Source organism: Juglans regia, chromosome 12 (assembly GCF_001411555.2).
Source record: "Juglans regia cultivar Chandler chromosome 12, Walnut 2.0, whole genome shotgun sequence".
Taxonomy (NCBI): Eukaryota; Viridiplantae; Streptophyta; class Magnoliopsida; order Fagales; family Juglandaceae; genus Juglans; species Juglans regia.
The window spans coordinates 21,948,207-21,975,056 of record NC_049912.1 but is presented as its reverse complement, the minus strand read 5'-3'; the positions used below and the strand labels follow the sequence as shown (position 1 = coordinate 21,975,056).

General features: G+C 34.2%; 4 protein-coding genes across 7 annotated transcripts; 1 reads left to right on the top strand and 3 right to left on the bottom strand.

The window, feature by feature from the left end:
• Positions 1 to 88: 88 nt before the first annotated feature.
• Positions 89 to 4,756, bottom strand: LOC109005881 (protein trichome birefringence-like 10). Its single transcript, XM_018984966.2, has 4 exons — positions 3,856 to 4,756; positions 2,361 to 2,750; positions 1,069 to 1,227; positions 89 to 933 (listed from the first exon to the last, which is right to left on the bottom strand). Exons 1-4 carry the CDS (start codon positions 4,293 to 4,295, stop codon positions 576 to 578), a joined length of 1,347 nt encoding a protein of 448 aa, XP_018840511.1. The 5' UTR covers positions 4,296 to 4,756; the 3' UTR covers positions 89 to 575.
• Positions 4,757 to 8,175: 3,419 nt separating this feature from the next.
• Positions 8,176 to 15,979, top strand: LOC109005882 (ATP-dependent (S)-NAD(P)H-hydrate dehydratase). Of its 4 annotated transcripts, XM_018984968.2 has the most exons (13): positions 8,197 to 8,285; positions 8,831 to 8,939; positions 9,024 to 9,305; positions 10,091 to 10,167; positions 10,348 to 10,457; positions 10,558 to 10,672; positions 10,972 to 11,034; positions 11,162 to 11,325; positions 11,963 to 12,024; positions 14,781 to 14,847; positions 15,312 to 15,377; positions 15,511 to 15,639; positions 15,716 to 15,979. In XM_018984968.2, exons 3-13 carry the CDS (start codon positions 9,050 to 9,052, stop codon positions 15,741 to 15,743), a joined length of 1,137 nt encoding a protein of 378 aa, XP_018840513.1. In that variant the 5' UTR covers positions 8,197 to 8,285; positions 8,831 to 8,939; positions 9,024 to 9,049; the 3' UTR covers positions 15,744 to 15,979. The 4 variants fall into 4 exon arrangements, with proteins under 4 accessions (XP_035539322.1, XP_035539321.1, XP_018840512.2 ...); XM_035683429.1 differs by lacking the exon at positions 8,831 to 8,939 and having other exon boundaries at positions 8,176 to 8,285; positions 9,136 to 9,305; XM_035683428.1 differs by having other exon boundaries at positions 8,176 to 8,285; positions 8,831 to 9,305.
• A 1,291-nt stretch (positions 15,980 to 17,270) lies between these two features.
• LOC109005883 (nuclear transcription factor Y subunit C-3-like) lies at positions 17,271 to 19,791 on the bottom strand. The gene is made up of 2 exons (XM_018984969.2): positions 19,597 to 19,791; positions 17,271 to 18,335 (listed from the first exon to the last, which is right to left on the bottom strand). Exon 2 carries the CDS (start codon positions 18,283 to 18,285, stop codon positions 17,503 to 17,505), a length of 783 nt encoding a protein of 260 aa, XP_018840514.1. The 5' UTR covers positions 18,286 to 18,335; positions 19,597 to 19,791; the 3' UTR covers positions 17,271 to 17,502.
• A 1,502-nt stretch (positions 19,792 to 21,293) lies between these two features.
• LOC109005884 (stem-specific protein TSJT1-like) lies at positions 21,294 to 26,486 on the bottom strand. The gene is made up of 5 exons (XM_018984970.2): positions 26,187 to 26,486; positions 22,482 to 22,722; positions 22,251 to 22,371; positions 21,810 to 21,919; positions 21,294 to 21,668 (listed from the first exon to the last, which is right to left on the bottom strand). Exons 1-5 carry the CDS (start codon positions 26,387 to 26,389, stop codon positions 21,633 to 21,635), a joined length of 711 nt encoding a protein of 236 aa, XP_018840515.1. The 5' UTR covers positions 26,390 to 26,486; the 3' UTR covers positions 21,294 to 21,632.
• Between the last annotated feature and the right edge of the window lie 364 nt (positions 26,487 to 26,850).

Sequence of the window (26,850 nt, the reverse complement as noted above, 5' to 3'; positions counted from 1 at the left end):
CTTCTTGCAAAACCAGTAATACTAGTTTAAGCTACACATCATGCAAAATTAAAGTGGTGTTAAACGGGTACTAACCTAACATTAAAGGACACATTTCATCAATGCAGTGCATTGCCCCTCTATCTCAACTGATAGCAGAACTGCAACTGTATGGATTCATTTGGCAAAAAAAAAAAGGGACAAACATTTTGTCATTGGTACAAGTAAATAACATATGAACAAATTTTTTGTAAATTACATCTCTTTCCCCCAAAGAATTATGCCACCTGAGATAAGCAAAACAAAATACCCTGAATGTTTCTTTACAGTGTGAAGTCTTTGAAGAAATCATTGCTCAACCATCTGAGCCCTAAATTGGAACTTTTTTATCCAACTAAAATTCTGATATCCTCGTAATCTGATCTCCGTATCAACATCAAAATCTTAGACCCACAAAACTCTTGTAACCGTCGAAGTGTCTGTTTTCTTTAGTTCTTTTGTTTCTTTCTGGAAACTTGAGTTACCATTGCATAAAACCTCCACCTTTTTACATATAAATAAGAAGCTTTCTTCACCAGTCATACACGCATCTGATACTATGTTGAGTTCCAGGAGCGATTAGCCTCATTCTTAAGGAGGAGTGCATAGAGTAGCTCATTCCATGTATCAGGGACTCCAGGTAGACACCAATGACTGCAATCCTGGCGATGGACAGGTGCAGGGCCTATATCCGGACCCAGATAATATAAAGATGAATGCCCATCTTTTCTACGTGCAGTCATATGAGTTACATTCAATACCTCAAATCTCATAACTCGTGATGTGTTCAAGTGAGCTGATAATATATCATTGGCTAGTTTGAAATGTGCCCAAGTATCAGAAGGAACCAATGAGGATCCCAGCTCTGGAAGTGTCTCCAAGTGACAGTTTCCCCCAGTCCTCCAATCCCCTCCTCTGTATAATGCATAATAGAGCAATTTACCTCCCAAATAGGATGCATAACAAATTACTTCACAAGAAAAATGAAAAAGACACAGAATACATGTAGAATTTTAGAGAGATTAAACTGTTTTAAGTAACGAAACAAACCTGAAATGTACAGGAGCATATGTGCGAAAGAAAACCTGGGTCTTGCTTGAATTTAATTCAGTGTGTATCCAGTGCAACACAGTCTCTATGGACCTCTGATATGCATGTTCTACTTCCATATCCATCTTCACATCCGCACCGTCCTGAAAGTAACAGCCCCTGAACAAAATATGTGGACTTTTTAATCTTTTCTCTAGCTAAAAAGGAACAAAAAAAGAAAAAAGAAATTATGAGTTCAGTGAGTTCCGATGGTGCTCAAAACTACAACATGATTAAAGACATGTCTTGTCTCACTAGTAACATCCACTGACTCTGCCACACTACCTAACAATTAGCTTTCTCCTTCATACAATGTATTCAATCCCACATTCACAATTAATAAAGTGCAAAAGTCACATCGGAGATCTATTGAGTGAACTCATACATAGGAAAATCTCATTCCAATTAAAATTAAGATGATAGGATTTTGGGTCCATTTTGCCATTGAATTATACTAAGATTGAAACCTTATTTTTTTAGCTTAAATTTTATAATGAAGGCCCAGCTGTTCGTTCAACAAGAACATTACTTTATTTGAAAGTGTAGCAAGAACTCGACTTTTTCATTGTGGTATCAAACATAACAAAAAGGTTAAACTCATGGAGAAGAAAAGAAAAGCCACTCATAAACATCCAATTTGGATAGGAGATATCACTAGAAACTAAGAAACGGGTCAATCTCCCTCCCTCGAGGAAAAGAAAAGAGCTTTCTCTCAGAAGTAATAAATTTATAAGCATTCATTATCCCATTCATCACCTAGTTCCTTTGTTTCTCTACAATTAATTTAGTATCCAAAATTTCACATTATTCTAAAGCATCCACAAAAAGGGAATCAATTATCCAGATTTCAAGACTATCACTGAAGGTTCATTGATATGGCCTATATTTAATCCAATCAGAAGGCCATGTGATCATGGAGTTTGTCACCGGTCATTGTCATAGAACATCTATTAACTTTTGATTAGGTATGGATTTCACCTCATTATCTTATTTGGAAAGAAAGTTCAAAAGAAACGAGTAGGCCGTCCATTTAACTTTCAAAAGCTTCTTGGCCCTTTATAAATCCGTCAATGAATTTTTCTTGTGTTCAAAACCAGCCCACTGTATGTTCATAACTAATTTAGTAAAAACAATAAAAGAAATAAAGAAGGGGGGAAAGGCCATTCCTCATGCGAACAACATATTGTAAGCAGAAAAAGAGAGAGATATATATATATATATATAGAGAGAGAGAGAGAGAGGATTAAAGTTACCCTCTTGTGGTCTTCTCATAATTCCACCAATGCCCTGTGTTTAACACCAGCACATCCGCTTCTCTCCATGTCACATAGTTCCAATCCATTTGATCCAATTTCAATGTTGTCCTTACCTGTTGGGGAGCTCTGGCAGGGGGCCTGCTCTGCAGTACAAGAAATGGAGACCTGTAATACTCCACGGTGCAGTTGAAGTCCTTAAACTTGAACACTAGGAATCCCTTGTGCTTTGTAATCGGGCTGCCATTTACTTCATATATTGAATCCTTGTTAAGAACTGCAGATGAGAGCATGCAGAGGAGAGACTCCCATTGGTTTCTCCCAATTGAGTCGCCAACAAACACCAGCCTTTTGTTTCGCAGTTTTTCCAACATCAATTTTGCATTAAACCTGTTTTAGAGACAATAAAATGACATCTGAATTAGAAATGAAAAGGTAATGAGTATCGTACAGTTAACTATGTAGCATCACAATTTGTAAAGCATTAATGAATGAACATAAAGAAATGCTGTACAGCAAGATAGAGCAAAAAAATTCAATCTAAAAAAAGTAATGGAATTTATCTTTGTTGCCTACGGTACTATCACCATCCAAAGGCTCATGGGGCAAAGCTACAACACAGAGGAAATGCTCCAAATCTAGGAAAGCTACATTGAACAGTATAGGCTAAAATGGCATAAGAAGTTCAACCATTTAGCATTTTTGTTCATTGTCAGAATATCCACTTATAGAAACTTATAAAAAAAAAGAACATCCACTTATAGAAGAAATTTACTTCCATGGTGAAACTAAATATATTGCCCTTTCATAGAGCATTAGATTACTTCTGGATGATAAATATGTCCACTACAACTGCAATACAAACCAAGCCAAAAGTAAGTTTAGAACTAATAAAATGATTAAATTCCCCACATGACATAAGCTCAAGTTTTTGGTATAAGTGGCAATTTATCAATAGCCAATCAAAATATCAAATGCAATAGTCTTAAACGCTTGCTTTGCGATTAAAATATTAAAGTACATTTTTAAGTATTTTCGTAACGTCTAATGTCCATTGCCGGAAAATTCACTTTCAGTGACAGAAGTTTGACAATTAGCCCGACCCTGACGGAGAAGTCAGACAGTAAAATAATCGAATCCTTCTGTTGTTAAGAAAATAGAGGAAGCTAATAGAGAAGACGGATTCAAAGTTTGGTAGTTTCAGTTCTTTTTTACGACTTACGAAAGGCTTAGTTCAAATCATCCAAAAACCTTTTCACAAGCCTCACGGAGTATACAATTTGAAAAATCCAACAAGAATGATTCGACCGTCTAGTTGCTGAGAGTGTGAATTCCTCGTTCTCTTAAGTCCTAAATATTTAAACTTATCGAACAGAATATCTTTCCCGTCTTAGCACCGAAAAATAAAATTCTTCCCCCTTTTCCCTATTTTCTCAGCAACCAAACAGTAGCTACAGTACTGAAAGCAAAAGTAAAGTAACATTTTGATAAGAACCTGGGCAAGTTACAATATTTGGGCTGCCATCTCCACTTGGTGTAAAACAAATCAGGTCTCCCATTCTCAGAGCACCGGAATCCTTCATCTAGAAATCTGCAATCTTTGGACTGATACAAAGGATAGTCCTCATCCCACACCCAATCCCCCACAAATACATCACAGCCGTCGCCCCTTTTATCAAGAAACTCAACGCTCGGGCCCTTACCGGACCCTTTATTCTGCAACCACTTGAACCTCCCCGACTGGCCGGGAAACAGTAACCCTTTCGCTACAGTTCTGTGATCCAAGTAGAAGAAGCAACAAATCACAAAGACAGTAATACAGACAAATCCCAGAACACCCACGGACGGCTCAAACAGCCTCAAGCGCTTAAATTTATTGAAAAGTTCAGAAACTGGCATGGCTTCGAGGTCCGGTACAGATGGTTTCTCTGACATTTGAGCTCAAGAGCAGATTTCCAAATCTGGGTATTGTTCCTTGGTGGGAAAAATAAAATTCGGATGACAAAAAAGGACAAATTTTGTGGGACGAATTGGGCCAAAAGAGTTGGATGAAAGCAATATAAGAAGTCATTGATAGTGGAGTTGAACCATGTCTTCAACTGGCTTGCTTGTTCGGTCAGTATCGTTTACGCTATAAATGCCAACTCAAAAAGAGAAAAAGGGATGGGTGTCAAGTAAGCAAGGAAGCATTCATGGCGGAATTAATTTTACTTTTCCTTCTTCCGCCTTTTTCGGTTACTTTACCATTCATATTCAAATTCATATGCAGAGAGATATAGCGAGCGAGAGTGGGGAAAAGAGAACGGTTTTGGTAGAGAGTAGAGTAGAGTAGAAGAGGGGAGAGAGAGGTGTGGAACTGAGAATAGTGTAGGGGTTGGGGAGTTGAGTTTAGTGGAGAGTGGCTCAAATCAAAGCGGTGAAAACAAAAGGTTAGGTGGATAACGGCTAGGATAGGTTTGTCCCACGAGAGAACGTGGAAGAAAGATCTTTAATTATTCGGTCGAGTGGGATTTTAATTTATTTAATTTCTGTCCTTTTTGACACGCCGAATATATAACGGGACTTTCTGTAATCCAATGGGGTGCGGCTGTAAAGCCATTTCTCAAACAAAATTAATATAATTCCTACACTACCCTTCTGAATATGGCAATTGACCCATCCAAACCATCACTCCTTTTCGATCCTTACATTTTTCTAAGTATATAAACTAGATTGAATAATATTTATTATTATATAAATATATAGACCTTCATTGCATCACACCGTTCTATGGCCATTACTACATTAAACAGAGAACTTGATCTATGTCATTCAGCCATTGCATGAGATATGATACAAGGATTGATATGATCAATCTCTATAACCTCATTACATGCATAAATTGCTAGTTGTGCTAATTGGTGAGCCACTTGATTTGCATTCTTCTTGACATGGTGGATTTTCCAGTTTGTATCATCCAAGATAGTGTGTACATTTTTCACAAGGCAGCTAAGCAAATTATTTTGTTGTGTATGTTGTTTTATTACATTCACAATCTAAGTTGAGTCCCCTTCAAAAACCATATTTTCTAAACTAAGATCTTTACAGAAAATTACTACTGAAACTAAACATCTAGCTTCTGCCATCATAGAATGTGAATAAAAAAGTAAGGGTTGCATTAAGAAAGCCAATAAGTCTCCCTAACTGTCTCGAATTACCACCCCAACTTCTATCATATTGTCTATTTCTCTTACTGCTACATCCCAATTCATTTTTATCCAATTTGCAGATGGAGGTTTCCAATGAATAGTACTCTGTTGATTTGAATTGGGTCTCAACTTGATCTGCTTAATCAATATTTGTTAAAAGTCCTAATATGCCTATTTAGCTCTAGTAACCAAGATTGAGAGGGTTAAAAAACTATCCTCAAATAACAGCTCATTCCTTCTTGTCCACAGTGATATGGCTATCTTTACAAAGATGCTGATCTTTGTTGTACCTATTCTTTGAAGCATTTGCATGAAGATGGCTCCAAAGTCTTCCCGTGCCATTGCAGCTTTTTGAAACTTCATGCTTCTTAGCATCCATGCATCATGTGCAAATGGAGTTTCCTCTTGCATAAGTTTAGAAAGCATCTTGACATGCACGACACATAAACACTTTGATTGAATTTGTAGTTACTATTTGCCAAATCTGCTTCCACAATTCTCTATGCTCTTCCTTTGTTGAAGTTTCTCCTTTATTAAGATGATGCTTCTGTTTACATAGGTGATAGACACTTTTGATTGAGAAGCAACCATTATTAGTATATTTCCATACCAATCTGTCTTTAGACTTGGTCTGTGCTGCAGGTAGCTTTACGATATAAATATATATCTTAAATAATGCTATATGTTTAATAAACATTATATTTTGATGATGCATGTTTTCAAAAAAATTGAAAAATACATCAACAATTTCTAACGATAATGTAATTTTTATGGGTGCTGCTACGTAACCCGACAGCAGTGACCGACAAAGTGACCAATAATTTTTTTTTTCTACATTAAAAAAATAAAACAAAATATCGGTCACTATTATAAATCAATATTATCGAACATCCAAACATTTTCAAATTCTTAATATTATATTATATTTTTAGATAATAAGAGAAATATCTCAATCAAATGATGGTAGTACTCCATAACGACCCACCTTTCCTTACGGCTCAGCCGACAATAATAACACGACTCATGGACCACACAACCTAGCCATGACTATGACGCTTGCTGCTTTGCTGTGACCTACACCTACGTAACTTGTAATCTCGTAAGATATGGAATTGATTTGTCGCACATTTTTCTTTTTCTTCTTCTTTTTTAAGCTCATGGTTCAAGTTGGTTTATAAATGTTTTAGGAATCAACTTTGTTAATAAAATTATAAAGAAATACTCTTAGAATTTCCGTTTTAAAAAATATTAAATAAAAAAAAATTTCCTATGTACAATCTTTTTTACATACTCATTTGTATAATTCACTGATGTGATTGATTGTTTTACTTTTTTTTAATATAACATAATTATTTTAATTAATCACATCAATAAAATGTATAAAAAATACATAAATTTTAAAGAAAATACTGAAAAAACTTCTCTCAGATTTTTGGACCCCTGGCCCACATAGCAAATCCATTTCTTTCCTAATATAGCATATTACTATTATTCAGAGAACGTAAATGGGAACTGCAAATTCAAAAATTTCTATAGGATCTGCTGACTTGAACTTAATACATCATATCTAGGAGAGTTAAAATCACATGTTTAATTTGTCTATGGGGCATAAGATTAATAAAGGCATAATTAGCAGAACAATTTGAGTTGAATGCATGAAGCCCCTAAAATATCGAGTAGGAAATAATAAAATAGAGTAATAAATAAACAAGGCTATGACTAAAAAAAAAATCTCTAAATTAATAGACAATAATGTTTTGAGCTAGAAATTCGACAGACTAGATGACAATGGGAACTGACACTAGCTGCCACAGTTATTGTTCACATCAAACATTTATTGAACGAACCAAATAAATAAATAAATAGGATCATAAAGTACTCATGATTTCCGTGACAAAGAACAGTATGATATTATTGAGGTGTTTTATATGATTTGATTTGATATATGAATAATAATATTTTATAAATTAAATTTAAATATATTTAAATATATAAAATAATTTAAGATAAATAAATATATATATATATATATAATAATTTGAGATATGATTAATTTAAGATAAACTCACAAAAATATTAGAGCTGCTGGTTTGATAAAAATATTATTTTTATTATAAATAATTATCTTCCTGCTGTTTGTTGTTCTTCCCGCATAAGAAGAAAAGATAAAGAAAAATTTATTATTATTATTTTTTTCTTGTTATTGGCAACGTAAGATCACAGTCGTTGCATTTTTTTTTTTTTTAAAAAAATCGATACATTATTGAATAAATAATAGAAGTAAAAAAAATTATATTAGTAAACGGTTGGTAAACTACACCTTCCATATAGTTTATAGAGTTAAATTTGATTTGGTAAACTATACTTACAAGATAAAAAATTCATTATTTATCTGTTAGGAATAATATAAATATTAAAAAATTAATGTATATTTTTTTAATAAATAATAAATATTTAAATTATAATTATAATTAAAATAAATAAAAATATTAAAATTAATATTTTAATAGAATAATGATAGATTTAAAAAATAAAATAAAAAAGTAGACGTACGCCTTCGGTAATGGGCTCAGTTACGAGGCCCAGTTCGACTTCGGCTTATGATCTCATCATAGAATAACTTACGTACGAATGTTCAATGGGCTACGGCTATCACTGTTACTGACTCTCACAGCCGAAAACCATCTCATTTTCTTCTTCTTCTTCGTCTGCGGACCGCGGTATCGTATCCGTAAAGGTGCGCACAATTCGATCTAATTCTTCTGAAAATTTTCGTTATAGTATTTCCGTCTAGATTATAATTCATAGCTCCAATAATCTTAGCCCAGCTCGGGTACTGCGTTAATTATTCAGCACAAATAAAACTCAGCTAAATTTTGCTAACTTTAATTCCTGTTCACTTTTCGGTTCATATATTGCGTTAAGCATCCTTTAGTCTGTGTTTTAGTAAAAGGAATTCCGAGTGGCTAGCCAAACATCACCGGGGAAAATTGGTAATGGGGAGTCTGATACGACTACATATGTTTTTCCTTTGTTTTTCTTGTTGAAGATTAATTTTGCATTGTTCCAAATTCTTTTCTATGTTCTCTGTGAATTGCATTACATTTTCACACATTTCCAATGTAAGTGCTCTTCTTGGCTTCCAATTTGTTCTCAAAGTGATAATTTATTCAAGTGAGTAAAAGTCACAGTGACGTACAGTCGTCGAGTGCACAAGTGTCGTACAATCGTTTTGAAAAAGAGTGGAATTCACTATTAAAAAATTAATTTTGTTTCATGTAGGTCTCGTATTTACTCACTTTTTACAAAGGGATTGCGTGGCACTTGCTCACTCCACGATTGCAAATATCATTTCTCCAATAATAATGATAGTGTGTTATGCAATGATGCGGTGAACTCGACAATGCTGAGATATATATTTTTTTTTTGTATTGTGCAAACTTCTCTAGATTTCATCGTGTTTCTCTGTTGTCAGTTGAAGAAAGTTGTGCCGAGTGGCTCATGATTGTTAAACATGGCATGAACTGTCAATTTGCCTTTTTGGGAAGCAAAAAAGATTTTATGTTGGCTTCCTCGGCTATTTTCAGAAGACAACAGTTCTTGATAAGGTCTCTTGGGGGTTGCACCAATCAAACCCATCAGAAAAGAATGCAAGAAACTAAGGCACTGAGGGGGACTTCCTTGGAAGCCGATGCTGAGCATATTTTGCGAGCAATTACTCCAACCCTTGATCTCAATAAACATAAAGGCCAGGCTGGTGAGATAGCCTGATCCAGTTTTCTTAGTTTCTCTTCCTCTTTTTGTGTTCTTTCTTTTTAATTCTACATCTTATGGGTAGGTTAACTCTACCTGCTAAATTTATTCGGTGATTGATAACTGAAAACTGTGGTAATCCTATAAGTCCCATAAAAATATGTCTAGAATTTATCCCCCAATGTGGCTGAGCATGCAGCCACATTTGTGATTCCAGAAGGTTTATTTTACTTGAAAATGATCATTATTGTTGTTGAATGGTGACATTTTATAATAAAGGCAATAATTGAAATGAAGGGAGGCTTCTTTTTGCCATGTTTATGTTACCCAATATGATCTGTTTGTTCCTTTTTTGAAAAAATGCACTTTCCATTTAACAATTAATAGGTGTCTTTGCCCCCAGAATTATCAAAACCGATACATTGCACCCTCCAACTATCATTTAACTAGCACTATTCATTAAGATCCGACTGTCATGATGTCAATGTCTTATGTTACCTATTTTTCACGATCTTGATAGTTCATTGTACACCTTTCGATAAGATTCAACAATCACAAAGTGGCATGTTAAGTATTTTTCATCATATTAATTGTCAGACTTGGACAGAAAGTACTATTTGATAGCCAATGGAGGTTGATAATTAAATGCAATGTGTCAGTTTTGGTAGTTTAGAGAGCAAATTGTAAAACACATGTTAGTTGAAGGGTAGAAAGTGTATTTATCCGTTTTTGTCGTTGTATAAGACAATGAAAATCTCATCCCTTCAATCACTCTTGGTGTCCTATCAGGAAAGATAGCTGTTATTGGCGGGTGTCGTGAATACACAGGTGCTCCATATTTTGCAGCTATTTCTGCTTTAAAAATTGTTAGTGCTCTGCCTTATTTTTCTTGATTTTTTTCTTTATCTCTAGCTAGTTTCAATTCAAGCGTACAACGTATTAAAATTCCCGTTTCTTTTTCTTTTCTTTTTTTCAAAGGGCTTTGTCATTTTTATTTATTAAGGATCTATCAGTTGAATGGTTTTAGTTACCTTCTTTCCTTTCAGGGTGCTGATTTGTCTCATGTTTTCTGTACAAAAGATGCCGCTCCAGTCATAAAAAGCTACAGTCCTGAGTTGATTGTGCATCCTGTTCTAGAAGAATCCTACAGTGTTAGGCGAGTTTTTGCACTTTTATATTCAAGTCTGCTTCTCCCTTGGAACCTGCAAACTTTTTCATTGTGTAGGATAATGATTTTCTTAAAAGGATGTTTTCAGGGATGAGGACAAGCTCTCCATATCCGGCAAGATTCTTGCTGAGGTCGATAAGTGGATGGAAAGATTCGACTGCCTTGTTGTTGGTCCAGGCCTTGGAAGGGACCCATTTCTTCTGGTGTGTTTTAATTGAATCTGGATGTGGTTTGTTGAGTCTAAAGTTCACTTGAGAACATCAACTTAAGCTATGAAGTTGCACAGCATTAACTTATGACATAGATGTGTTACCACATCTCTTTTGATTCAGTGTGGGGCACATTTCTTTGATTTTTATACAATATCCTCAGGATTGTGACGGGAAAGACTTTTCACATTTACTTTCTTTCTCGCATTCAGTTGTACATTACCAACCTTCTTAATATACAGTGCTCTCTGTCAAATGCCATCCTAAAATCTTCTCTGACTCATTATTTCCAGGACTGTGTTAGCAAAATCTTGAAGCATGCAAGACAGTCCAACGTCCCAATTGTTATAGATGGGGTATGTAATTTACGGCTGCATAAACAGTCTCATTCAGAATTATACTTCATAATTCTATTTTCTACTTCTATCTTTTACAGCATGGCATGTGTTTGGCCTTTCACCTGAAAATATGGGTCTTTTCCAGGATGGACTTTTTCTTGTTACGAACAGTCTCGATCTTGTTAGTGGTTATCCCTTGGCTGTCCTTACCCCAAATGTAAATGAATATAAGCGCCTCATTCAGAAAGTGCTGAATTGTGAAGTTAATGAGCAAGACGCTCATGAGCAATTACTAGCTCTAGCCAAAGGGTAAAGTTATCTTCTGAATTCTTTTTTGCTATGGAGGTATAGAGATGTTTTTCTCCTGCATGACATACAAAGTCTTACACTCACTCATACACGCATTCACATACAGAGAGGTTGGGGGATGCCAATAGGGCTTTTTGCAACATGGAAAGCTTCCATTCCTTGCGACTGTTCATGCAAGTTAAATGAATGGAAGTAGGTGGACAAGGGGTTGCCTCCTCATAGATTCATTAGCAGCACAGCTGCACTCCTTGGATGATTACCATGCATAGGTTGCATCAGCAGATCAATTCTGTTGATTGAATTGAACTTTTGTTTGGTCTTATCTCAGTATTTCTGCATCTATGGAACTTAGAAGTTAGAACGTTGTGGACAGCCGAGAGTTATTGTTCCATCATCTCAAACCATCTGTTTAATAGAAAAAATGGATTAAAAATGGATGTAGGCTAGTGTCACTTAGCACCATTTATAGTGCACCCTTTTCACAATTTCCTTTCCACTTCATGCTAACTACTTTTACCTCTCTTGGGAACTACATATAACCTTGAAATTTTATTCGGGTGGGTGGTATATACATTTTTCTTCTGTCTGAATTCATTAGTCTAAGAAAGCTTGCTAAATTTTGTGCCTTCTTTGTCAGGGTTGGTGGTGTAACCATCCTACAGAAAGGAAAATCTGACCTCATTAGTGATGGTGAGACAGGTACTGAATTAGATGATTTTGTGATATTGTATTTTCATTTGTTTGGTATATTAATTTGCAAACTTTATTCTTAAATAGTATATGGTACTTTTTGTGAAGTACATCATACTACGCATGGGTTTGAATGTTGTTTAATCCTTTGGGAATCATAGATGGTCAACAATGGCAGTGCAGTAGATGTGAAACCACAAATATATTAATTGCCTGCAAACCTTGCAATGTAGGATAGGGACTGTGATGGTACAATTTTCAAGTTTATGGATTTAGTGATTATAGTTCTTCCCGTGATTAGTTCCTAGCAGCATTGGTCTTGTAATCCAGATACATGCCCATCATGTAAGTTTATATTAAGGCCTCATTTGTTTTCGTATATGAGATGAGATGAGATGAGATGAGTTGAGATAAAAGTTAAAAGTTGAATAAAATATTCTTAGAATATATATTTTTAATATTATTTTTATTTTGGGATTTGAAAATGTTGAATTGTTTATTTTATTTTGTATGGGAATTTGGAAAAGTTGTAATGATTAGATGAAATGAAAAGTTTTGTGAAAGTGAATGAGGCCTAAATCTCAATTTTAAAAACCCGGGTTTAGCCAACAGTCTAATTGGTCAACTAGGGCCAACCATAGTAAATACATGTGGAAAAATTGAAGGTTTTAGTTTGCTTGGTGTGCACCAACCTATAATCAATTACCAAGAAAACGGAGAAAGAGAAGAAACCTAATCTAAATAAGACTGAAGTAAGAAATGTTAATCCCTCTGTTTTATTGGTTGCAAATTGTTAAGAAAAGATGGCCAAGTAAAAGCAAGAGGAACCCACCTATAGAACCCTAGCTCATTGAAAAGAGGGCATGCCATGAGGAAATCTTTGAAAAAAAAAAAAGGCAAACTAACTAGGGGGAAAATGTTTCAGAAGAACCCTAGTAAGAAAGTAACTTATGGGATGGCATTGGGGAGGAACGAAGATTTCATTTGATGAGTTGGAATAAGGTTTGTACTCCGGTGTCTTGTGAAGGTTTAGGTGTGCGGAATCTAAAGCTTTTTAATAAAGCTCTTCTTGGTAAGTGGCTTTGGAGATACATCAATGAGAGAAATGCATTGTGGAGATAGATTGTAGATGTTAAATATGGAAGGATGTGGGGGAATTGGTGTTCTAATGATATAAAAGGGGTATTTGGGGTGGGTTTATGGAAGTCCATATGGTTGGGATGGGGGTATTTTGTTAAAAATATTAATTTCAAAGTGGGAAGCGGGACAAATATTCTCTTTTGGCACGATGTTTGGTGTGGTGATTTACCTCTTAAATTAGCATTTCCTAGTCTTTTCAGGATTGCTAAAAACAAAGGGGCTGCTGTGGCTGATTCATATTTATTCTCTAATAACATGCTGAATTGGAATGTGGAATTTACTAGAGATTTACAGGACTGGGAAGTGAGTGAAGCTGCTGATTTCTTTGTAAAACTTTATGATCCGAAGATTGATCTGATCAGGGAGGACAGGATGCAGTGGGTTCATGATAGTAAGTCTAGATTCTCGGTGAATTCCTATTACAAGGTATTAAATAGCTATGATAATAATACATACCCCTGGAAATTTATTTGGAAAGCTAGAGTGTCCAGTAAAGTTGCATTTTTCTGCTGGTTGGTGTCGTTGGAGAAAGTTTTAACAACTGATAATTTGAGGAAAAGGGGTTTATATGTGATGGATTGGTGCTTTGTGCAAAAAAGATGGCGAATCAGTTAATCACCTGTTTCTTCATTGCGAAATGGTGACTGCTTTATGGAATGAGTTATTTGCAAGGGTAGGCATTATTTGGGTGATGCATTTTCAAGTGGTGGATTTCTTGGCTAGTTGGCAAGGCTCTACGGGATGTGGAGGCAATAAAGTTGAATGGAGGATGATTCCTTTGTGTTTGTTCTGGTGCCTATGGCTGGAGAGAAATGGGAGGTGCTTCGAATATTGTGAATGCACAATGGGGGACTTTAGGGATTTTTTCTTTAGCACTTCAAATTTTTGGGTGAATAATCTAGTGAAGGACATGAATATCTCGTAATGCTTTTTTATTTTTATTTTGCTTTAGTTTGTATCTAGGTGTATTGTCATGTATACTCCATGTGTACTTGAGTTATGCCTATTTACTTGGAATAAAATCTCTTATTACCTATAAAAAAAAAAGAAAAAAAAGAGCAAGCATGAGGACCATTGGGTTAGGTAATTTTTGTTAAGATATAAAATAAATATTAAAATTTATCTCTTCTCATCAGCTTAAGCTTTTGGGACAAGTGGTAATTTCACATGGTATCAGAGCAGAGGTCCTGAGGTCGAACTTTGACTTTACACTCTATTCCATTTAATTAAATATTCCACTTGTTGAGTCTACTCATTGAGGGAAATTCTGGCCCACAAATGAGGGGGAGTGTAAGATATAAAATAAATAATAAAATCTATCCCTTCCCATCAGTTTAAGCTTTTGAGACAAGTGGTGATTTCACAGTTTTGATATTTTTAAATATCTTTTGGAGAATATTGTCTAACAACTGTTTCATCTTTATTCGAACTTTTGCATATGGCATCACTTTAGGTATAAATTTGAGAAATTTGCGAGTCACGTGACTTGGGCCCACTTTGTGAACCAAAGTGAAGTATTCTAACGTCCTTTGTCAGGCAACTTTGGTTATTGACACATTGCTACTACTTTATGTGATTAAAATAGTGCGAATTTGATTGATTATACTAATTGACGATTGTTGCAGTAAAATCAGTTAGCATCTATGGTTCTCCAAGACGCTGTGGTGGCCAGGGTGATATACTTTCTGGAAGGCAAGTGACTATCTATAATCTCAACAAATATTCTACTAGAGAAAATTTTTGATGATGGTGGATTTTTTCCAATGTTGGGACGTGTAGTCGAGTGGAGTGTTTTATATGGCTTCCCGTCCCCATGCCAAACGGAGTCACATATTTTCACACCAATGAGTGTGCAAAGTTTGCTGTCATATTGACCTCTGATGTTTTTCAACTCCAAGTGGTTCCCAATAGCACGATCATGGCCCCCGTGTTTGTGTTTTTTGGCTCCTTAATGTTCTTTCAACTTCCACACTTAAAACTATTTAACATTATGCCTTTCCAAACACCCTGTTTGGGTCTTGTAAAGAAAACTGAAGCTGATTCATGAGATTACGAATGAGACATACTTTTGCATCTGTATGTAGTAGTCATACTTTGAGAGGTGACAAAGACCGAGTCAGCTTTTAATAACAGATATTTCCTTTATGTTGGTCCAGTGTGGCAGTATTTTTATCATGGGCCCGTCAACATCTTTCAGCTGCAGAAGGGGATACGAGTATCAGGTTTGCAGTTTAATATATATATATATATATATATTGCTACAATATAGTTGCTTACAGTTATTAATTCTCAGTTCTTGTTAGTCTTTACCTCATTTGAATTTGGCTTTTTCCTTAAATATGTGAATTGTTTCAGCAAAATTAATCCAACAATATTGGGTTGCATTGCTGGGTCTGCTTTGATGAGGAAGGCGGCATCACTTGCTTTTCAGAATAAGAAAAGGTCTACCCTCACTAGTGATATCATCGAGTTCTTGGGGACAAGGTATTGGCTCCTCTGAGAATTATGATTTTTAAGTGGAAACCAAGATTCGAATCTAAGCTTTATCTTTTTCTTGCAGTTTGGAGGATATATGTCCTGCCTGTTGATGCTGTTGTTTCATAGTCCGGAGTTCACAGGGTGGCTGGCACCTAGGAGAGAGATTCCTTGGCTGAACCTACTTTCTATTCTCCCTCCCCTTTTTGTCTCTCTCTCGCTCCTACTGTGTACACTTCAATTAATAAGAGGAGCAGTAAAAGCAGTGTTGAAGAGGTATCGTACTGTATAGAAGATTGAGGTCTCGTTTGTTTTCAGAAAACATCTATCTCATTTCATCTCATCATTACAACTTTCTCAACTTTCAATACAAAATAAAATAAACAATTCAATTTTTTTAAATTCAAAAATAAAAATAATATTAAAAAATATATTTTAACAATACTTTATTCAATTTTTTAATTTTAATTTTAACTCATTTTATTTCATCTGTAAAAACAAACGAGTCACATACTTTACTTTTCTCCTTAGGTCGGTCCATTTTATTAATGCAATAGTCATTCTCATGATCTCTTCTTCATATGTAAATACACATAATTTTGAGGAAACTGTCTTGACCATCTAAACAGGCCTTATTTAACTCGCAAAAAAGTGACGAAAGATATCATTCAAGCAAGACGATTAGGCCATATTCTCCTAAGCTTTTAGTATAAAGTGCACTAACTGGCATTTAAATAGTTTGGAGTTAAAAACGCTGCATTGGATTCGGTGAACAATCAAAACTCTAACTTTGAGTTGTAATATATTTACTTTCATCTTCAAATATGAAAGTAAATTTTATTACAATATTTCCATCATTTCAATACAAAATCACTTCCTCCACTGTTCATGGTCTATTCCCATTATTTTATTATAAAATCACCATAGATGGATTTCAGATTAATGCCACCACAGTTTAAGTATTAATCAGGATTAATTAGGTTGAGATAAAAAATTAATTGGAAAACAATAATTTAAGTATTAAATTAAATTATTAATTAATATATGATTAGTATAATTACAAAATATGAAAAAAATAATATTATATTATTATTTTGACTAATCCAATGGTGGATCCAAAGTGGGGTTATGGCTATAGAGGTTTTGAATTTATAAAAAATATGTACTTCTCATCAAATTTCGGAAATGGCTTTGATGAAGCAAATATCGAACAACTGATGGCATCTTGTGCGGACTCAAACACACCAAAGTGCTGAAAAAACAAATTCAATTGTTAAAACAGGTGACTTTGAAGCAAACGTAGTTATTAGCTTGATGCCAAATAGCATATATAAACGTAGTTTGAAATGGGGAACCATCATCTGATCCATTAATATATAGGTTTGTGCTGCAGCTCCGACTGCAGATAAGGCCAAGAAATTCGCATGTTCTTAGCATCTGATTTGATTGTCGGTTGCAGGTTTTGAGAGTAGTCTTGTTGGTGCAATCTCTCAAGTCAACGGGGACATCTCAATTGAATTACAATGTTTAACCTCTTCAAAGAAAAACCCTTTGAAGAGAATAAACATTGTAATTCAATTAAGATGGGGAACCAATACCATGTTGAAGAAAAGGATGTAAAGAGCATATAGATTATGTCATGCTCGAGAATAACTTCCATATTTCACATACTAAATGAGAAAATCTATGGAATCCAATTATCCAAGGTGCTATTACACGAAGAGGAAAGATGTGTCAAATAACCAAAAACAAGCACTTTTTAGTTTTTAGCTGTAATAGCTACATATTAAAAAAAGCATACAATTAACTTGTACTGCACGAAAGCGATTTTCAAATTAGACACACAAAGTATCAGTCACCTATTCCTCAAATTCAAGAATCTGAAGGCGGCTGCTCCTGTTGCAGATGTGGCCACATTGTCTGAGTCATGTAAGGGCGCATCTGTTGGCCGTAAAGAGCTTGATCCATTACAGGCTTGCCCATGATCATCCCTGGAGCACCAACCGGTTGGGCATGCTGAGGTGGCACATAATAGCAGGGAAGACCATCGCCTCCAACAGCAGCATTGCCTCTAGGGATGGATGCAAGCACTTCATCTTTTAAATCCTCCCTTGGGACAATATCAACCAAAAAATCAAATATGTCAGTCCTTGTAATTGCTGCTGCAATGTCATTTTTCTGGAGTGTCCTTCTTTTGTTCTCCTCTGTATGATTCCAAGAGCGCAGCGTCAACTCCAGAATGAACATTTCACAGGCCCTGGCAAATATGACAGGAGCTTCAGCTGATATCATCCTTACATCCTCATCGGCCTTCATAATCTTCTTAATTCTGGCCAATGGCAGGCTATGGTTTTTGAAATCAGAGGCCTGCTCAATCTCTTGATACTGAGTTGCCCAAAAATTTTGGAGTTGTTGCTGCAGTTGCTGTTGCTGTTGGTGGTGGATATGCTGATAAGCAAGTTGGTTTTGTGCAAGCTGAGCTGAAGAGGCAGAGAGACCTGCTGTCTGACTAGGAGACTGCATGGATCCCACCGATCCCGGTTGGGAGGCCCCAATCATTTGGTTAGATTCATATGGATTGAGGGCATATGACACTTGAGCTGCACTACCAACCACCCCAATTGCTGGGGGTTGTCCATGCCCTAACTGATCCATACTAGCTTAGGTTTGCCTGGAGGAAATTCTTTATGCTACCACTTCTGATGCTAAGTATAAATAAGAACCCAGAAAAGACAGAATTAGAAAGATATAAGTCAATTAATAATTTTCTGTCCAAAGTTGCCACACAAAAAATGTAAACTTGAGAAAAACAGCATAAGCTGTCGACACTCCAAATCGTTATTGAACAAAACCTCTGGTACTCCAGCCATGCATTACATTTTTTTTTTAATGACAAGGAACCTTGAAACCGTACAAATGCAACATGTCTTTTATCTGGTTAAACCCTGGACCCGTATTATGTGCCCACATCACATGGATCCAAGTAAATCATTGGCTTTTCACCGATGAAACGTGACTCTAGAAATTGTTTGCACACAAGGATCTAAACCTTACACCTGAGGGGATCATACCTCCAAGACCAAGATCTTTACCATTTAAGCCAACCCCTAGGGGTTATCCCCTTGAATTACTCTTAAAACAAATCAATGCAAAAGAAATCTGTAAAGCCTTTGGAACTATACTTATAATCTCTCTCTCTCTCTCTCTCTCTCTCTGATGATGTGGAACCTCGCCAAGGCAGACCCTTAAGATGCACACTAAGGCATAAATCCCAATACACGAACCCAGCCACCAAAACTACTTTCTCATCCGAGATCTAAAACTAGTTGTGCCCTGGGAATTGCTGAGAAACAGGAGACCAGCACAAGCCATTTGAATCAAGTAAGTTATGCTCTCTCCGATCTTCATTCCTAACACCTTTATTCCAAATAGCCATAGATCTCACCCAGATAGCTGACAGCCACAAATAGATAAGTTCCCATACCGAAGCTCTATGAGATTAAGTTCAGTCTGAAGTGGGAAATAACACTAGCATGAAACTTTTACATCGACATCTGTGAACAATCTAAATGGATAACGAAAGTAGAAATTTGAGAGTATAGCTGTCCTGAGGAAATTATTTTTCTTAAGAAGAAGAAGAAGAAGAATCGAACCAACAACAATAAAAACATCAACTAGAAAACCACAACAGGATATCGTAGCAAGCTTGTTACGACAACGACAAGAACATCATCGTACTAAACCGTTAAAAAAGTGAGTTCATGGTTTTTCCGAAACCCTAACTTACAATCCAACTACTATCTACAACACCAAGCCTGACCGAAACTGGGCAGACAAATTTAAACGAAGAGATTATACACAAATCATACTCGATCATCGAAAATAAAACACGATGATCTATCACCCGACAAATAGGTAGCGCAAACAAACAAAACTAAATATCTGAGAATAAAAAAAAGGGTACACCTGAGTCGCTGCGTTTTATTGGTCCAGGTTTCACCGGCTCCGGGTCTTCTCAATGGCAGCTGAAACCCCAAAAGAGAAGTGGAGTTGAGGTAGTGGAAGAAGATTGACTTTAGGTACTGCTGTCTCTGAGAGGTCCCGATTCCCGATTCTTCTCCGCACTCTCTCTCTCTCTCTCTCTATATATAGATATATATAATTATAAAAAGCGCGAGTTCGATTCCTCCTCCAACTATAACTTACCGTTCCGTTTGACCTTTTTCCAATCTGACTATTTTGCCCCCTCCATTTAAATAATTGACCACTCCACCATTCCCGTTGCAGATATATCACAGATTCGAGGAATAGAAGAGAAATATTACGAAAAAACCTTACCTTCACATATTAATTCAGTAGAAGTGTCTGGCATTAATCTTTTACGTATGATTTTTTGAAAATAAAATACTTCCTATTATTGTCGTCTTATTTGCTTGTGATCAAGAACGACGCATTCTCAATGAGTTCTGTATTTTAAATATCTAAATAAAATAAGTGAAGTTTTTTTCAAAAAATCATCTTTATATGTAAAAATAATTAAAAAATATATTTGTACTACAATACCAACCCAAATATAAATTGAAAATATTCATAAATGCATGTATTTTATACATATATATATATATATTATTTTCTCTATCCCTCTCCCTTTTTATATCGTTTCTTTCTAATTCCTTATATATTATTAACAGAAAGGTTATCTACGTTTACCAAGCTATTGACAATTGAACCATAGAAAATGATTAACCCGAGGATGTTCTAGTATAAGAGCATTTATATAAAATAAATCATAAAAATAGAATAATACTACATATAACCGTGGAATGTGCAAGCGACATACAGTCGTTTTGAAAAATAATTATGTCTACTATTAAAAAATTAATTTATTTTCATATTAATCTTGTATTTATTTATTTTTATCAAAATGATTGCATAATATTTGCACACTCAAGATTGTAACTATCATTTATCAGTTATTATCATTATTTAACAATAGTGATGACCAGTTTATTTTTATAAAGCTTTTTTTGTGCTGTTGAAGTGGCTTAAAACCACCTAGTTAATGGATAAAATATGGTTTATAGATTAACGGTGCCTAGAGGCTCAGTTGAATTTCCTCAAATAGTAACGTGTTTGGCTTTAAATGGGTCTTTAATTTGGATTAAAATAGAGTGGACATAAAACAAGATGTGAGTCAAGCAATGTTGAGGGTTTTCAATAGTCAACTCGTCAAAAAGACAGCTGAAAACAATTGAAATAAAAAATAAATTATTATAATAGATGATTGATTGGTTTGAGGTGTTGGAGAATGAGGTTAAGGTTGCGTTTGGATGTTAAAATAAGTTGAATTGAGTTGAGATGATAAAATATTATTAGAATATTATTTTTTAATATTATTATTATTTTAAAATTTAAAAAAATTAAATTTTTTATTATATTTTATGTTGAGATTTGAAAAAATTATAATGATGAGTTGAAATGAATTGAGAGATGTTTGTCAATGTTCTTGTATGCTGATTTTTGTTTGATATTGGCTGCTGGGCCTTCCAAGCTAGGCTCAAAAATTGGGCCGCATCATGGGCCTGGTAAACCCCAATCCAAATATTACGAGCATGTTGGCTGGATATTGTTTATGGAGTACTTTGTCGTTTACGACACAAAGATACAAAAATAAATGCTCTCTGAATGACATCCATCAACCAACCACAGACAGACAGACAGACAGACAAATCATTACATTACATTACATGGGACTAGAAAGCACAGCTGTACATTGATTGAGATTAGGACCTACAGAGAGTACAGTACACAGCAAAAGACCCAAACCCAAAAAAAAAAAAAAACAGAGCCATTCCCACCGCATATCACTCACTCTTTCAGGTAGGTAATATTTTTTTTACATGGCCACTCATCCTCATGATGGATGCTTTGCCCTGTAAAATCCATCTCCCAACCCCAAATGGATGTAGATATTGTCTGTCCCTCGGACAAAGGAACATCTTCTACTCTGTGGATGCAAGAACTGCTGGCCCTTCCACCTGAAATTACAGCATACCACCAAATTGACTGAAATTTCATGGCTGACAAACAGTATCCTTTTGGTACTTAATTCCATATCAACCAAGAAACAAACCAATGGTGGAGAATAAATTCATTGGAGTAGAGTAGTAATTTTATACCTTGAATGTTGCACCCCATATCTCTTCATCAGTGGCAGGTACCGCAGTGATCTTGTTCTTAGGGTTCTCAAAGCTCCTCAGTTCTCCTATTGTGGTGGAGAAGAAACATCCTATACAATCCCACGAAGAATTCTCAACGAAATGAAGTAGTAAACTACAATAAGCCTACTAGGATTATCTCTCTCTCTCTCTCTCTATATATATATATATATATCATCTCAAATAATAAAGAGGGTTCAGGTTTGGCTCTAGTTCCTGTTTTTTTTTTAATGTGGAACAAGTGTCTCATGTGTTCTATTACGGGACACATGTCTCACATCCGATGGATTATTAGCTTTGGAGTACTGAAGCCAATGCCAGTAAAGTTGGTCATCTATATATAATGAATTTTAAATATACAAACACTCATGATCTCTACAATATACAGTTTTCAGTACCCACCTTGAGGGAAAGAAGCAAGTGACTTGCCACAAGCACCTTTAAGCAATTCTGCATCGTCAGCAAAGGCCACGTATCCATCAGCAGTGATTCCCCAATACAGAGTAACCTTACCATATTGGTCCTGTACGTACGTACAATGACACCAACACATGAACAAGTGCTGTTAGAAACAAATCACAGCATTAATTAGCCTTTTCTTGAGGCAGTTTGGGGTAGGTAGGCTAAACTTACAGAGGCAACAAAGAGGGTGGAGGTAGACTTGTCAAAGACTACGAAAGCGAAACTTCCGCTAAGGTGGCCAACAACATGGCTTGGAGGATAGGGTGCACGGTCGCGGAGTGCCTTGTAAGCCTCAATGACCAAAATCACCTCGTTCGCAGACTTGGCAAGCCCATATTGCTGCCTCAAACTTCCCAAATTATCAAGGGCTCCCTTGAACAAGCAGAATATATCATCCTTAACAGCAAATGACCTGCAATCATCCATCCATATTAGATACATATAGTACTAAGATTTCAATCAAGTTTGGCATGAACCTTCAATAAACCAATGAGACAATTTGCTCAACTAGGCCTTGAGCTTCATTGACCAACATCTCGCATAAACATCGTCTAATCATTTGAAAAAATTAATTTATTATTAAAAATTAATTTTCTTTCATTCATGTACACAAGTAATCCCATTTCGGGGCGGCATCTCCAGTTTTGGCAATCCTTATCTGTTTCTCAGCTACTTTATCCAGTAGAGTCCACCCAACTCCACCCTACCCCCAAGTTAACCAATAAACTCTAGTATCTAGATGGACCCCACCCAATAATTCCCCAACAAATAAAAGATTTGAAAACTTTTATATTACAAGTATGTCGTATCTACTTTATATTATAAAAAAATAAAATAAATAAAAATAAAAAAAGTACAAATTTAGTATCTAACATCTCGCATAATCTTTATGGACAGAGTAATTTCCTATATAAAAAAAATGATTTGCTAAAAAAGATTTCTATCGGTCGCCGTATATCTGATCTTCTGTGAACAAGTGGAATTTGTAAAGAGTTTTATTATATACAAATAAATTTACATATTAATTTATATATTAATATTATTATTTTTATATTTTAAATTTAAATTAATATTATTTTTAATAAAATTTATTTTTTGATTAATTATATTAAATAAATATACATATTAATACATAAAATCGCTTACAATTAAATTTTTTTATTTATATCTCAAACTCATCTCAACTCATTATTACAATTTTTTTAAATTTCAATATAAAATATAATAAAAAATTTAATTTTTTCAAATTTTAAAATAATAATAATATTAAAAAATAATATTTTATCATCTCAATTACCCTCAACATTCAATATTCCACCCCCACCTTACCCAAAAGTGAGCTTGGGGACCACAATCACATCCATGCATACACCGTCACGACACGTTAACAATCATCCAACCATCCACTGTTGGACAATAATCACCTAATCTGGCATGCTCACAGACAAAATAATATTTTTACTTAACACCTGGCAACTTTGCGTTGTGCACTATCACCCATCCCTAGGCCATAGGGATAAGCACCAACTCCCTGAATGACGTCGACGCGCGAATCAAGCACGTGTCAAGTATTACTGGTCGACTAATCCTTAGAACTTCTATTATATAAATTTACTATTATATTATATAATAATTTTTATCATATAAATCTCATTTTTTATTTATTATTTTCAAAATAACTACGTAGCAATTACATAATTTATTATTATAAATAAAAGTAATAAACGATCAGTCCAGACCGAACAAACCTACCATTTCAATCTAGATCAAAACTAAGACCGATCGATCTCAATCCATCTTTTAGAAGATCAACAAATTTCAGTTCAATCCACAATTCAAGATATTTTCACTCCAAATCAGACTAGACCGAATGAATAATAAAAAATATATATATATATTTTATATAATAATTATATAATTTATTATATAATTTTTATTTAATCTATCACTATTAATAATATAAAATTTTAAATATATTATTGACAGTTATTAATATTCTATCAATTAATTAATTATATAATGATTATATAAATTAATAATAATATTTTTATCTAATTTATTATCATTAATTATATAAAATATTTTTTTATTAAATTAATTATATAATCCACATTAATAAATCACTTAATTTTAATTTAATATTTTACATAAAAAAATTTATTAATTAATTTAAAAAAATAATTAAGTCATACCAAATGAATCAATCGGATCGGATCGATAGCCGATCTGACCAAAAAATGATAGATTAAAAATATTTGATCATCACTAGACCAGACCAGATGGATCGATTTACACCCTTAGTTACAAATATCTTTTCTTTTATAGTATAAACTAATTTCATATATAAAAAATATTTAATCTTATCTCATTATTATAAATTTTTAAAATTTTTATATAAAATATAATAAATATTTTAATTTTTCTTAAATATTAAAATAATAATAATATAAAAAAATAATATTTTATTCAACTTTTAATTTTCATTTCAACTATTCTCGTATCAACCCAATATCCACATCTATCCTTAGTCTATACAGTATTGAAATTTTTAATAAATTTAAATTCCGTTTGACATATTATCTGCGAGCCCTGACGTCTAAAAAAATTGGACTTAGAATTTTGTAAAAACAAATTCTATATGAGAATTTGCATGATTATTTGTACTGTATATATTTTCAAATTATAAAAATTATTTTATCAAAAAATAACATAACATCTTAGCTTATTGCTAGCTACCACTGTATCATTTCCTTAAGGATAAATTTAAAAGGTGAGATAAAAATTATATGTTTTATTTTAAAATTTAAATATTATATTTTAATATTATTATTATTTTAAAATTTTTAAAAAAATATATTAAAATTTAAAAAAATTAAATTATTTATTATATTTTATATAAAAATTTAAAAAAATATAATGATGAGATGAGATAAAAATTTTATATTTTATTTTAATTACCAAATCTGCCAACTAATGCCATGCCACCTGAGTTACGGGACGTGTAGATTAGACATCAAAAATTTCAAAACTTTCATAATTTTATTTTTAAACATTATTCAATACATAATCCAATCTTAATTTTTAACTTTTTAATTTTTTAATTTAATTATTATTTAAATATAAAAATTAATACAATTTTTACAACTTTAAAAAAATTATATTATCTTTATAATATTTTTATATAAACTTTTTCTGAGATTTAGATAGTAAAATCAAATAAGATAATTTTAAATAAAATATTATTAAAATATTAATATTATTTTAATATTTAAAAAAATTAAATTATTTATTATATTTTACATAAAAATTTAAAAATATTATAATTATGAGATGAATCTGTTTCTATTCCTAAACGAGACCATTTACAAAATTCTCAAACTATCTCATTCATCAAGTATCCCTAAATCTTCCGGACCATCGGCTCCTGGTTTCATCAATTATCAAATACAGTCAGGATCACTTGGTCATGATAATTTTTTTATTTTTTTATGTCGGGTAACTTTTTTAAGTTAGGATTTTGATTCACTTCTGAAGAGTATATCTCAATCTTGTGTATCGCACCCTCAACAAATTTTCCACACAAAATCAGTTAGATCGCTAATTTTTCAGCATAGATGGACTCCAAAAGATTATTAGACCTGTTTGAAACTTATACAGGGAGTGATACCCAAGAGCAAGGCATTGATCTCTCTGAGTTAAGTTCTCCTCCTGGTGGAGCATTTCTCTTCCATTTTTTCTCAACTCAGAGTACGGTACCGGCGTGATCTAACACCGTAATACGAAACGACGTCCCCACGCACTCAGCCCAATTCTTCCCTTCTAGTTTTCGTTTTCGTTTCCTTTCTTTTTGGAAGTTATTTAAAAGAAAAAAATTACCTGGGCAGCAAAGGTGACTCCTTGTGGTGAGTGTAGGCCAGCTGGACGTGGTCTCCGACGTGTACGGAAACCGCGGAGGCATTGGTCTGTTCGAACCGGTTCAGAAGCGCTGCCGACGTTATCTTCGGAGAAGGAGTCCGGCAGCCGGCGGCCACAAGTTCTTCCGGCGGAGAAACGATCGAGCTACTGAAAACCCCCAACATCTCCGACTACAAAATTCTCTCTCTAACTCGCCAGAAAGTACTCTTCTCTTTTAACAAAGTTCAAGCTCCAACAATGAGATCATTATAGCAGAGCAGGGAAGGCGGGTAGCCATTTATAGGAAGAGAATCGAGGGCATTCCAGTAACTTTAACATCCCCATGACTTTTAGGCCCCGTGGATGGTGTGTGTGGCCCACTTTGGGCGATGATTCTTGAGGAACCGTAGATGAGGACCGGAGAGGACCTATTTGACGCTGCGGTGGGGCCTACCGAAGGGTAATTTTTTTTTTAAATAAATATAAATAGAAATTATTATTAAGAGTATCTATTTTGTATATAATGTAATATCATATAAATCACATATTTTTTAAATAAATATTAAGAATAATCAATTAAAAATAACACGTAATAAATATAAAATGTGTCATTACTATAACGATTTCTCTCTAATATTTCTTTTTT

Excerpts from the sequence above, each read along its gene's own strand:
- LOC109005881 (XM_018984966.2), bottom strand. The coding sequence starts at position 4,295 with ATGTCAGAGAAACCATCTGTACCGGACCTCGAAGCCATGCCAGTTTCT. Across the intron at positions 2,751-3,855 it reads AAATATTGTAACTTGCCCAG|GTTTAATGCAAAATTGATGT; the intron begins GTTCTTATCAAA and ends TCTCTAAAACAG. Across the intron at positions 1,228-2,360 it reads TATGAGAAGACCACAAGAGG|GGGCTGTTACTTTCAGGACG; the intron begins GTAACTTTAATC and ends TATTTTGTTCAG.
- LOC109005883 (XM_018984969.2), bottom strand. The coding sequence starts at position 18,285 with ATGGATCAGTTAGGGCATGGACAACCCCCAGCAATTGGGGTGGTTGGT.
- LOC109005882 (XM_035683428.1), top strand. The coding sequence starts at position 9,050 with ATGATTGTTAAACATGGCATGAACTGTCAATTTGCCTTTTTGGGAAGC. Across the intron at positions 9,306-10,090 it reads TAAACATAAAGGCCAGGCTG|GAAAGATAGCTGTTATTGGC; the intron begins GTGAGATAGCCT and ends GTGTCCTATCAG. Across the intron at positions 11,035-11,161 it reads TCCCAATTGTTATAGATGGG|GATGGACTTTTTCTTGTTAC; the intron begins GTATGTAATTTA and ends GGTCTTTTCCAG.
- LOC109005884 (XM_018984970.2), bottom strand. The coding sequence starts at position 26,389 with ATGTTGGGGGTTTTCAGTAGCTCGATCGTTTCTCCGCCGGAAGAACTT. Across the intron at positions 22,372-22,481 it reads CCACCCTCTTTGTTGCCTCT|GACCAATATGGTAAGGTTAC; the intron begins GTAAGTTTAGCC and ends ACGTACGTACAG. Across the intron at positions 21,920-22,250 it reads ACTTGCTTCTTTCCCTCAAG|GATGTTTCTTCTCCACCACA; the intron begins GTGGGTACTGAA and ends GGGATTGTATAG.